At 43.5% G+C, this 13012-nt stretch overlaps 1 protein-coding gene across 1 annotated transcript in view; it reads left to right on the plus strand.

Moving 5' to 3' along the window:
* Positions 1-5683: 5683 nt before the first annotated feature.
* Positions 5684-13012, plus strand: part of TRHDE (thyrotropin releasing hormone degrading enzyme) — a gene marked incomplete at both ends in the record, with an annotated part of 372282 nt that continues 364953 nt past the window's right edge. Inside the window, one exon of the mRNA XM_080935655.1 lies at positions 5684-6582. Coding sequence (XP_080791781.1) covers positions 5684-6582 — 899 coding nt within the window. The remainder of the gene's footprint in view (positions 6583-13012) is intronic.

Genomic DNA, 13012 nt, shown 5'->3' on the forward strand with positions numbered 1-13012 from the left:
TGATTACATGAGCTATGACAAAACACTTAAAAGAATAGTGGGAAGAAGCTATTATTATTATTATTATTATTATTATTATTATTATTATTACTATTATTACTATTATTACTTTCCCTCCCATATGCATCTAAACTTACAATTTTGGTGACATTTATTTTCATAAGCTTGCCATCTCATTTTTTTCAGCTACTGGACAAAAAGTTCAACAGAAAAATCTCTAGGAAGTTAACCGGTTAATTTCTTTTCTGTTTGTCGACTTTGGCATATATTATCTTTGAGGCTTTCATGAATAAACTATAAACATTTCCATGATACATACTTTGCTTTTTATGGAGCTTTCTTATAGAGATCATAAACCAAAGAGTCCAGAGTGAACACTGAAGAGTTTAAACCTCGCAGTAGAAACCCCCAAAGAAAAATAGAACTTCCCTGAATTCTTTGTACTCTCTGGTTTGCATGTAACACTGAATTCTGGGACTGGGGATTTTATCATAGATTACAGCAATACTTCCTCTTATATTTGCCATCAGAGAGGCTCAATTTGTGCAGAGACTTACTCCGTTTTCCCTTCAGCATAACTGCATGACTTCCTTAGGACTTAGAATATGTGCCAATATCTTGGTACTTTAAACGTTTATTAAAAAAAAAAAAAAAAAAACCCAACAGTTCAGCAGTTTTCAGATGGTTTAAAAAGACATATTCAGATTCACACAACACTTCTATTCAGGCTGATGTCTTAAAAGTCAGACAACAACAGACAGTTAAATCAAGTTCATTTTAAATCAGTTAATTTTAGTTGGAAAACTGAAAATTCCATTCCTTAAAAGTTCTGTCTTTTAGCTTCAAGATGATGAAGAAGGTTCTAATAGAAAAGGTGACGGCCCTTTTTGGATGAAACTCTTTATAAAAGACTCAGGGCAAATGTTTGAAAATTTTAAATTGTGGAATATAGAATTATCAATAACTTTGATGCAATATGGATTTGCACAACTGAAGGCTTTCATCAAATTCACAGGATTTTGGATTTTAAAATGCTGTTTCTCTGCTGCCACATGGAGGTATCACTTCAGCCGGGGAGCAGAGATTTCCGCCTTGGACTGTCAGCAAGGGTCTGAGCTGTGTGTGGTCTTCAGAAACATATTCCTGCCCTAAGCACACAAGTCCTTTTGACAGCCAGAGTAGCAGCTCCATTGGTTTACTGGCTCCTGTGCATAAGCCAGTACAGTTTTTATAATGTCATTTTTCTCCTTAAAGTTTTAAATTGAATTTTATTTTGTTTGTGTGTGTTTGTTTGTGTGCATGTGAACATGTGTGTGCAGATGTGTGGAGAACAGAGGTTTACTTTAGGAATTGTTCTTCAAACATGGTTCACCTTTTTTTTTCCTTTTGACAGTGTTTCTTATTGCTCAGGAACTTGCCAAGTAGGCTAAAAGGCTAGAGAGGCCCTGACTCCCTCCCCTCTGTCTCCTCCATATTGCAATTACATGTGTATGCTACTTACTGTGCCCAGCTAAAGTAGGTCCTGGGGATCCAACTTAGGTCTCTGTGTTTGCAAAGTAGGTACATTACTAGTGGAGCTTGTCTTCCTATCTCAAGTTTTGCTTGTCTTTTATGGAGAAGATTAAAAACCTCTTGGTAACACGAGGAAATTAGCTCCCGGGAGCAGAGAGGTACCTCCTGGAACCCTCTGATATTAAGACATCAAGAAACTGAGTTGATGAGGTAAGAGGGAGAGGATAATAAAAGGTTGGGAGGGTTGATCGTGGGGACATAGATCTTTCTTCTGAGCCAAGTAGTTTCTGGACACAAAGAAGCTAATCACACTTTCAGAGAGGGAGTGTGCAAGAACACTCATGTTGTTTGTACACACAAATCAGTGCAGGCGTGGAGGGGGCAGTTCAGGTTTAAACAATCAAAGAGTAAAGACCATCACTCCACAGAAGACAGTTCATTTTGATTATCGACAGGATCAAAGTGCAGATTTGATTGAAATCAACTTCTTCGGGTGGGCTTCATGAATTTTAAACACTCAGATTATATTCACTTTTGCAAGTCCCCAGATCTAATATGGACAAAACTTTAATGACATTCATTAGTTAAAGAAAGAACAAAATAAGCATGAAGTTCTCACAACAAGCAAATGGTTCTTGCTAAGTGTCAGACACGGAGTAGGTGTTTCCCTTGTGAAGAACACTGCATGATTATAGCACCGTAATAGCAGAATCTTTTTCTAACCAAGGGCTTAAGGCTAATGGCAACTTTTAAGCCAAGTATTTGTGGTTAATTCCTTCAATATTCCTCTTAGGTTCACAACCTGAAACTTTGCCTCCTCTTTATAGTTTTTGGTTTGCAGTAGGGTGAACATTTTCTTGGAATATAATATAAAATTTTTATCCCACCAATGCTTCTTTATTGGGTTCTCTACACTTTCAGAAATTACAAAAGAAAAAAATATTACTGTTATATTAACAGGGGAGAAACAAATATTTACTTACTTGATCTTTGATACTCAGTTTATTGGGTAAAACCACACTAAATGGGAATCAATAAGCTAATAAATTGTGCCCACTTTATGTTAATAAACTTGAATTTGCTTCATTTATGTCGCAAAAAAAAATCCATTTGCTAATTTAATCAGTCAGGAGAGACATTTCTAATCAGCAAGTGATCTTTTTTTCAATTGCAAAGTGTTTGAGAGTTACCTAGCAGTGATTCTCACAAGTACTTGAAAAGTGAAGGCCTATATGTACCCACAAAGACTTAATTACAACCTTATAAAAATGTATTTGTATACTTTTATGCAAAAATGCTTAAAAACTGTACATTTATCTTTGTTTTTTAAAATAAAGTTAAAAAAAAAAGAAAAGTGAAGGCCTTGTAGTCTTTATGACTGATATCGTATCAGAGACAGAAAAGCCTAAAACCCCTTAGAGGGTTGTTTCTTCATTAGGCAGTAGTGCATAGATTGTCAACACTCATTCTAGAAGCTGCTGGTAATCTGTGTTCCTTAGGTCAGGGTTCCTAAATGTCTAGATTACAGCCCTGAAGTACTGAAGAATGTGGTAAACTCTTTGAGGCTCGAGTGATCTTTTGGCTTGCTAAACCATATTTTCTAATTTTGGGAAAACAGTCTAAACCCCCAGCTTTCAACTCCTAAAATGCACATAGCCAGGTCTATATTGGGGGGGGGGGAGCAAGAACAAAGATGCTTAAAAACAGAGCAGAAAAAGTAACTAGAACAGAATGTGGCATTTCCCCTGGTCTGTTGCTGGCAGCCCACATACAATGTGCTTAAAAATACCCACCCTGGCACCTATTTTCATCATCGTTTATGATGATGCAAGTGGACATTTAGAAAACATGGTATTGAGCAAGTACTCCATCTAGGGATAAAGGGAAAGGAACTTCAACAAGCAAGGTTCCCAGTTGAAAGTCCATGTTGTGCAATTGGGCTCTTCTTATTGGCCAGGCTTTAACAATATTGTTTCTAAGCCTATTTTTTCAGTATCCCAAAACTCATACCCCCCCCCCCCCCTTCTCTCTCTCTCAAGGAAAACAACGCTGCTCATGATTTCTTAAATGCTGTGTGGATTTAAAGAAACCAAAGGAACATGTAAAGAGAAATGTCTTTTTTTTTTTTAATTGACTGAGCCAGTCAGTCATTAACTCTTTGACTAATGCCTCCAAGGCTGTCTTTCTAAAGCCTTATTTTGGTTACAACTCTTCCGGCACAACTCTTTCGGCACACGTTGAAGATTCGATAGCACACACCGGTCTACTATACTCCAACAAACTCCTGAGACTCCAAAGGCTGCCAGTAGGCTATGCACTGTGCTTTGATGATTCTTGCTGTTAGCACACACCGGTTAGCATGACTGTTATAAAACGAAGTTTAAACACTTTGCATGATGATACGGGGAGTTGCAAAAAGTAAGTGTAGCTAGGTGAAGTAAGACTCTGACCAGTCATGTGATGGGTCGATACACTGTCCTACTAAAATCCAAAGCCATGTGGCTTCCACCCGCAGTTTTCCTTCCATTTGCTGTTGGATGTTGTATTGAAGGCATCATGTTTTAATCCTTCCCCCAATCTAATAATAAAATGTGTCCTGTGGGGAACTGGTCTCTTGTCTTTTAGTCCTTACTTAAGGAGCACTCTACTGGTTCATCGCTAGCCTTTATTTCAGCATGCACACCTGGCTACCATCCACCGGTAGAATATATGCAGCCAGGCTTTGGAGAATTTATTTCAATTTACATACAATCGCCCAAATCCTCTGGCGAGCAAGCTTGATGTGTGATCTGACACTGTCTCTCTGCCTTTGCTTTTGATGCTAATAGCCCAAGGCTCCAGTGGTCCCTCTGGGGAACCGCAGTAGGGCCAAGGAGTCTGGAAAGGGGTGACTGCGGGCTTGTTGCGCTGAAGATTTAGTGTACTCTTGCACGCAGCTCAGCAACCCCCTCTGTGGCTGTGGGTGTCTGGTGTGACAGAGCGGAGAAAAGCTCTCTAATCTCCCAGCGCCTGCCTCTGCCGCTAAACCTCTCCCCTCCCTCCTGCTTTCCCTTCCTCCTCACTCCCTACCCCTCTCTTCCTTTCCTTTTCTCCCGGAGTTTCAGTCCCTGAATGCAGCTGGAGTATCCTTGGCAATCAAAACCAGGAGTCCGTGTACACACACACACACACACACACACACACACACACACACACACACACACACGGACACACACACACACACACACACACGCACACACACGCGCGCACACACGCGCACACACATGCACACGCGCTGGCACACACGCACTTCAGTTCTCCCCCCCCCCGGGACACGGCTCAGACCTTCATCTACCTGAAGTGGACGCCCGGGCTGGACACTTCTTCTCTTGTCTTCTCCCGAGGGCAGAGCAATATCGGAACGCGGGAGGCTTGCTGCCCAGTCCGCAACCTCACGCCTTTTACCGCCACCACTGCTGAAAGTGTCCAGGGTGGAGAAGGCTTCTTCAGGACGGATGCTCCGCGGCCGTGGGACTTCCTCCGGCCAGCTTACTCCAGTCCTTTCCTCGGTCCTCTGGTCCATCCTCTCCTCTCCCACAGCGGGGTGGAAGGCACCAGCTCCTTCCAGGCTGCCGCCGCCACCGCCGCCGCAACTGTGTTTGCGAGCACATCCCACCCAGAAGACCGAACGCTGCCAGAGTGCGGGGAGCTGGGTGAAGCCCTAACTTGCCCCCCTGCTCAGTCGCTCTCTCCAGCGCGCTCTCTGTCCTCTTGGCCGAGCCGGTGAGAGAGCCGCCGCCGCCAGCCTGGAAGAGTGCGGCGCCGGAGAGGACACCCGAGCCGCAGGCGCACAGGGGCGGGGGCAGCGTGTGCCCGGGCGCCCGGTGCTAGCCCGACGAGTAGCGCGCACCCGGCGAGCGACACGCTCCCCAAGTTGGGCGCGTCCCAGAGCTGGTTGCCCCGCTATCCGCAGCTGTGGTCTGGAGAGAGGCGGGGCTGATGGGGGTCGTGTCGGTCGCCACTAGCCTCCAGAGTCTGTCTTAAGAGAATCTGAGCTGGCCTTTCTAGGGTCCCAGCCGGGCGTCGCGCCCTCCGCCCGCGTGCGGTCTCCGATGACTGCGCTGGAGGTGGCCCGGGTGGCCCGCCCGCTAGGGGTGTCGGAGGGGGCGGGGGAAGAGGAGGAGGCGGTGTGATGGCCCTGGACGGCGAGAGGGGGGAGCAAGAGGAGGAGAAGAAAAAGAAGAAGAAGAAAAAGAAGAGGAAGAAGAAGGAGGAGGAGGGGGCCGAGAAGAGCAGTTCACCCTTTGCGGCCACCATGGGAGAAGACGACGCCGCCGCGCTCCGGGCAAGCGGCAGGGGGCTCTCGGACCCGTGGGCTGACTCGGTGGGAGTGAGACCCCGCACCACGGAGCGCCACATCGCAGTGCACAAGAGGCTTGTGCTGGCCTTTGCCGTGTCCATCGTGGCACTGCTGGCTGTCACCATGCTGGCCGTACTGCTCAGCCTGCGATTCGACGAGTGTGGAGCGAGCGCGGCGATGCCGGGCACCGACGGTGGCCTCGGGGGCTTCCCCGAGCGGGGCGGCAACAGCAGCTACCCAGGATCTGCCCGGCGCAACCACCACGCGGGTGGGGAATCCTCGCAGCGTGAGATCGGCGAGGTGGGCACCCCGGGGACCCCGTCTGCCCAGCCGCCGTCGGAGGAAGAGCAGGAGCCTTGGACTCAGCTGCGCCTGTCCGGCCACCTCAAGCCGCTGCACTACAATCTGATGCTCACCGCCTTCATGGAGAACTTCACCTTCTCTGGGGAGGTCAACGTGGAGATCGCGTGCCGGAACGCCACCCGCTACGTGGTCCTGCACGCATCCCGGGTGGCGGTGGAGAAGGTGCAAGTAGCAGAAGACCGGGCGTTCGGGGCTGTCCCGGTAGCAGGCTTTTTCCTCTACCCACAAACGCAGGTCTTGGTGGTGGTGCTGAATAGAACCCTGGACGCGCACAGGCATTACAATCTGAAGATTATCTACAATGCCCTGATAGAGAACGAGCTTTTGGGCTTCTTCCGCAGCTCCTACGTGATCCATGGGGAGAGAAGGTATGGAGGGAGGCGGTGCCCTGCGCTGCCCCACCCCGCCAGGCGGCTCGCACTGCTGAGCGAGCTCCGGCGACCTCTGGGACCCAGCTGGCTTCCAATATTCAGGGGCCCGGGGTTAGCGGAAGGAAGGCAAGGTGAGGTGGGATGGTCCTCTCCAACCGTAGGGGTCTCCCTGATGCCTGGCCTATCACCGTTGCCAAGCCCACAAACTAAGCAATACCAAAAGATGGATATTGCCTTTCCTCTAGGTCGGACCTTGCCCGTCTTGAGTTGCAGCGTAGCTATCTGGACTTTTGCTTATTTCCCTAAAGGTTGCAGCTCACAAATGATAACAAATGCAGAAAATACCTTCCCAAGTTACAGTGGAGGGAAAGAGTTGATAACCAAACAGCAGGTAGCAGAGAAACCCAGCTATCCGGTCAAGGCAGACACGCCCCCTCTCCTTGACAAGCCCACCTCCCTTGACTATGGGAGATTCAGAACATGCCCAGGCTTTGGCTTTGTAAAGTTTTCCCAACTTGCAAGCTGGGATTTTGAGCACAAAAAGAACTTGCAGGGAAAGGCGGGGCCGGGGCTGGGGGCTGGGGCCACATCTCAGAGAGGGACCTCTGAGGCACTTTGATCTCCCCTGAGAGTTCCTGGCTCCATTTGGTTCCTAAGCTGCTGGCAACAGAAATGACTACACCCAGAAGGGAGGGGATGCTTGCACTTAAGTTTCCAAAGCCTTTGCTGAGATAGATTTGGGCTACATTCTCCTAGTTTCCTAAGAGGCTGGGGCTTCAGAACCAACGGTTCTTGTTTCCGGGTAGTCACAGTTCTAACAGTTATTAGAGGAAAGGGTTGAAGTTGACGATATTTGCCCATGATTGACAGGTACTTCTAGTGCTGATTGCTCCCACCTCTGGTGAGGGGATTCAATGGGATTCAAGCAGCCCTCAGCATTCTGTATTATAGGTGGGCAATTAGAAGCCCTGGAAAGTCATCATTTGACTTAGATGACAAAGTGAGACCCAGTTAGTTTGACCCCTCAGCTCCTATTTTAAATCCTAACTTAGTGATAATAATAGTACCACTCTCTCCATTATAGGATCGATCAATATGCTTTTGGAAAGCGCATCACCCAAAGCCAAGTCTGCCATATACTGCTTCAAAATTCAAATGAGTGTGTCCTGTGGTAGTAAGCTTTTACATCCGTGGGTTGAATGAATGAATGTATGAATGAGTCTTGTTTTCATTGCATTTAAAATAACTTCATTTAATTAAATGACTATAGGGCAGACAAAACACCAGAATGAACTCATAAATGAAACCATCATCTGTAGGTAGGATGAGGATTAGTAAGAGGCAGAGCCTCCTTTCTTTAACTAGTCTTTTGTCAGCAGGAAGCTGAGGCTCAGAGCAGCCCAGGGCACCTGAGGTCAACAGACTGTCCTCAGAGAATGGAAAAGTGAACTTTGGTTTGCCCAGCCCAGCACCAGAGATTAAGGTACTTGGAAACTCTCAGAAACAGTTATTGTGATAGAGGCTGGGAAAATCTCATTGTAGTGTGGAAGTGCACAAAAGTTGTATTATTTGTTGAGTGCTGTGAAGTCATTTGGTATAACCTCTCCGTGTTTAGTGTGATGGGTACAGCTTCCTATGTGCTAATACCTCGATTATTCATTTCCTGACACCCAAGGTCTGGTATGGATAATTTTAAACCTTCACCACCACTTCCTCTAACACAGATTACACATTAAGAATATTTTAAACTCCAAATTATATAAACTATGAAGAAAGGGCACTGGGGGAAGATCTGCATGCTATGCTTGAAAACAGGTTCTTTTTGTCAAAATGTCAACAGAAGGAGTTCACATTATCACCGATAAATCTTACAGTTGTGAGAAAGATACTCCCTCTCAAATTCTGTTTTTTTTTTTTTTTTCTTTTCTTTTTTCTTAAGCCATGCCAAGATGTATTTGGCAGAACTCAGCTTGTTTTGGTCAGTGCTTTCAAATTAAGAGGACTCTACAAAACGACCAGATGTTTCCGCTTGCCCTATAATGGATTTCTTGTACCCATAGTTTATGTTTGTATTCAGACTTTCTCCTTCAGTTTTCCCTAGAGATTTAAATACTTTGGCTGGAAGTTTAACCTGATGCACAGGTGCTATCCAAAAGAAACGCAGGATTCAATGTCTGTGAAATCTCAGGATGGATTTATTCCTAAATACAATCTTAGAGAAAGTTTTTGTCTTCCAACCCCAATAGCAAAATGAATGGTATGATCTATTGACTTTTATGTCTGGAGTAGATAGGGCAAAATTAATATTCATATTAAATTTTATAAGTAGACCAATAAGTTCATAAGTATAACAACATTCCATACATCAACTTTTGTTGACCTTGTTACTATAGCTTACTTAGAGGATTTTAACTCTGACCCATAATAGGAACTTAGCAGAGAATAGCCTTTTATTGACAGTGATTTTGTCCTAAAAATCCAACATCAATTGGCACTTAAAAACCCGTTTTCTAATAGGACACAGATACAAACTCAGAATTTTCATTTGATTAATGATTACATATCTTGATCTTTAGTTAATCATCACTTTTTTGCCAATTTAATTATAGGATGATTTCTGTAATGAAAACAAATACTTAATCTGCCAACAGTACTTACACTGAGTAACTTGAAATGCTTTTAAAAAGCCACAACACAGCTTTCTTTACTTTGGTTATCTCTGTGGAAACATAGCTACTTACTAACTGATCACTTTTACTTTTGTCCCACTTCTTGGAGATGGGATGGAAGAACTGTCTTTTGCATTTGTTTTCTTGAGAAAGAGTGTCATGACAAAGGAAAGCCTGGGTTGCCGTTCATGAGCTGCCTGCCTTAGACTACCGACTGGTGGATTTTTAGGTGTGTAAGAAAGATTTTTGGCAAGGGGAGATTAGACTATGTTCTGTGCTGTATCCTTTGACCCCTTGAATTTTTTATCCTCCGATACATGCTAAAGAGTGCCCAAGTCTGCCCTGCAGGGAAGACTGTGTTTCCCCACACAGTAGACAAACTTCTCAGTGAAGCCCCAGATTCCTTAATCACAGGCAAATCTCACATTATTCATTCAGTTGGCTAGGAGGAAGACTGTCACTTGTTGAATACTGGAAAGAGCAAGTTATCCTAAAATTAAGATGTGTATACACATACAATAAATTATCACCTTTAGTAAGAACACATACTTTTCCCCCAAGTACCCGTGCCACGGGCAGATCAAAGGGATGCATATTATTCCATCATCTCTTACAGGAGAATACACTTGCTCAGAGTTAGGCAAAATGTTCATTTACCTGAAGTAATTGCCGCTTTTGGGTAGCCAGATGGTGTGCACACCCATGTTCAAAGTAGGGTACCTTAATTTAGATCCAGATGGTTGGATTGAAGGCGGAAATTTACCCAAAGCAAATGAACATTTTATTCACTTTTGACAAGGAGACTATTTTTCTTTGACAAACTTTGATTGGGCCCATAATATGCCATAGTGACAGAAGACAGAATAAAAATAGTCACTCTCTTTTTGTAAAGGATTGTTTAGACAGAAGCCACCATGATCTCCGAAAAAGTGAAAAAATAATTCTTGTGATTCCCAAAGAGAATTGGGGGGCATTCTTTTGCCCAAATCTGTGGAATATGATTGATTTTCTTTCTCGGTGGGGCACATACTCCTCTGTAATTTTATTGTACACACCTTGATGGCTTTTCTTCCTTTTTTAAATTAACAACCAGTTATAATATTAGTAGATGCTAGAAAACTGAGCATGTTCTTTTGGTGCTAAAGAAGCCTCAGTCTTTCAGCTCACTTTGGTGAGTTTCACATAGCTACGTAGGAGTATAAATGATATTTTCTCCTTCTCTAGAAGGCTATAAACAAAAAAATCCAGAGAAATCTATCTATATGTCTGCCTATCTGTCTATCTATCTATCTATCTATCTATCTATCTATCTATCTATCTATCTATCAATCATTTATCTATCTGCTGAGATAGATATATAGATAGATGTATTTATATGATTCCTTAGTAGATTTGGCTCAATGTTTTCCTGTCAGACACACATAGCCATTTGGTGAAACCGAATTCAGTACTGAATTTTGGTTATAATTCAAAGTGCTCTCCATAAGGTAGTAACAGCAACAACAACAGCAAAGTCCTAGTTGTTAAATAATGATTCATTCTTGTAGAAAAAATAATCTCACAACTTGTCTTCATTTTGTGGTATTGTATTTTCATTTATATATTCTATTTTTTTTTTTGTAATACCATCTCATTTGAACACCCTGAATTGTGAGAGAACACCCAGTTCCTTTGAAAAAAATTAAATTAGTTGGGGTTGGTTTTTGTGTATTCAGCACAACTTGGAACAGATTCTATCGGTTGAGGATCTCTCTCAAATGAAAATGGTTTTTATGTTGACTTTCCCGGTATTTACATGGTTGGTATTTGTTTCTTTCAACTAACTTTTACATACATACATACATACATACATACATACTACATATATATGGCACAGGACTCAGCACTTCAAGTATGGCTCCAAATAGTAATAAAAAACCAGTAAGAAACAGCTGTTTGCTTTTAATGCTTCAATGTGCCACCCTCTGCAACCCAGGCCATTCCTTTTTATCCTTATGTTCATGTTACCCTGGCTATAACAGTCCTCGTTCATTTCCACCATCACAGCCACTGCCGCTGTCCTCATTCCCACCCTCACATCATTATTGTCCCCTAAACTCCGTACATGGTCTTGCCCATCCTTATTCTATTTTCTGTTAGTTTTTCTAAGCTCCTGGCATCTCAGTTATCATCACCGGAGAGTGTAGGATAATTTGAGGATGAAAAGGGATTCCCTGCTCTCCTTGCTTATCCAAACTGTCTGAGAAGAATCATGAACAGGCAACGATGAATGACGGTGGCCAGAACAGAAAAGCAGTAAGAGGCTGGGTGGGGTACAGGGTTCAGGTTTCTTGCTTTCTCCAGCTGTAGGCTGTGGTGTGCCTGGGAAGTCCTGACTTAGGGAGCTCTGTTATCAGTGTGCAGGAAGGGTGTGACCAAGTCTTTTCTGTGTGCATCAAGTCCTCTTCCCTGTGTGCCCCCACGCCTAGAACAATACTTTACTGTAATGGTCTAGACCTTTTCTCATGCAGAGGGAATAAATCAATAAGCATCTGTCAGAGGAAGTTAAAAAGTACCATTAGTTTTTTTTTTTTTTTTTTACATTATTATTATTCTATTATTGCTCATTTTGATTGTTCTGCTGTGGAGAAAAAGTGTGTGTGTGTGTGTGTGTGTGTGTGTGTGTGTGTGTGTACATTTAGTGTGCTTATTCTTTTCAAGCAGGGGCTCCTTAACCTGCCTACTTGACTCGATGTCTCTGCTATTGATTGCTTCTGTGACTTTGACTAGTTTCCCATTGTTTCTTATTTGGGGTCCTCCTCTGGAAAACAGGGATAATGAAATTGCTTAATAGACCTGTTGCAACAACTGTATGGACACTTGAGAATCATATCTGACAGTTTGTAACAACTGTGGATATTGAATGTTATTGAACCATTTCCATGAATGGAAATCTGCTATTCAATCTGGTGCATAGGACTCTTTCCATCCAGTGGGTACTGGGGTGGGGAGAAAGGTCACAGTACAGGAACGGTCACAGTGTTTTTCCTCTGTCTGCTGCTTGCTTTGCTGCCCAGGTAGAGTTCAAAGAGGCACTGTGAGGAAGAAGTAAAACCTTGCCCCAATGAAAGAAGAGCAACAAGAAAGGCTATAGTGTTCCATGGCAACGGAAACCCAGGCCAAGATCAAACCTTGTGATCTAGAGAGGATCAAGGGGGCAAAATGATTCTTTAACAGAAGAAAAGCAAAACTCTTTTATTATGGCACGGCAGCCTGCCAGCAGCCACCAAACACAGAAGGCTCAGTGCAGTGCCATTATAGCAAGCAGACAAATGCTAAGTATCGAAGGACTGGGTCTTAGGCTTACATATTGCTCCCAAGACTTTGTGTGGGTTTTGACAGTAGCAGTGTTTTATGACATTCACACAGTGATTTTGCCTGTTTCCAATCTACCATGAATAACTCTCAGACACCAACTTTAATTATTTGTAGAAAAACCTATTCTTATGACCTGGGCAAGTAATCTTAGTGCATTATAGTATTCTTCATCAATGCTGACCCCGTGCCAAGTTCTCGCTTTTGATAAGAGTATTTAGTACTACATAAACGGGAAAGCAATTTGGAGTATTATGCTCTGTTTTTATAACACAAATTATTCACATATGCACCACTTCCTACATACATATTGCTGGCATTATTGCATTATGTTTTTAGTTTACAAAAATGGTTATTTAAAAAATAGACTACACATTTGCTCAGAGCATTGAATATTCAGCAGG

The sequence above is a fragment of the Micromys minutus genome (genome assembly GCF_963924665.1).
Source record: "Micromys minutus genome assembly, chromosome: 22".
Lineage (NCBI taxonomy): Eukaryota > Metazoa > Chordata > Mammalia > Rodentia > Muridae > Micromys > Micromys minutus.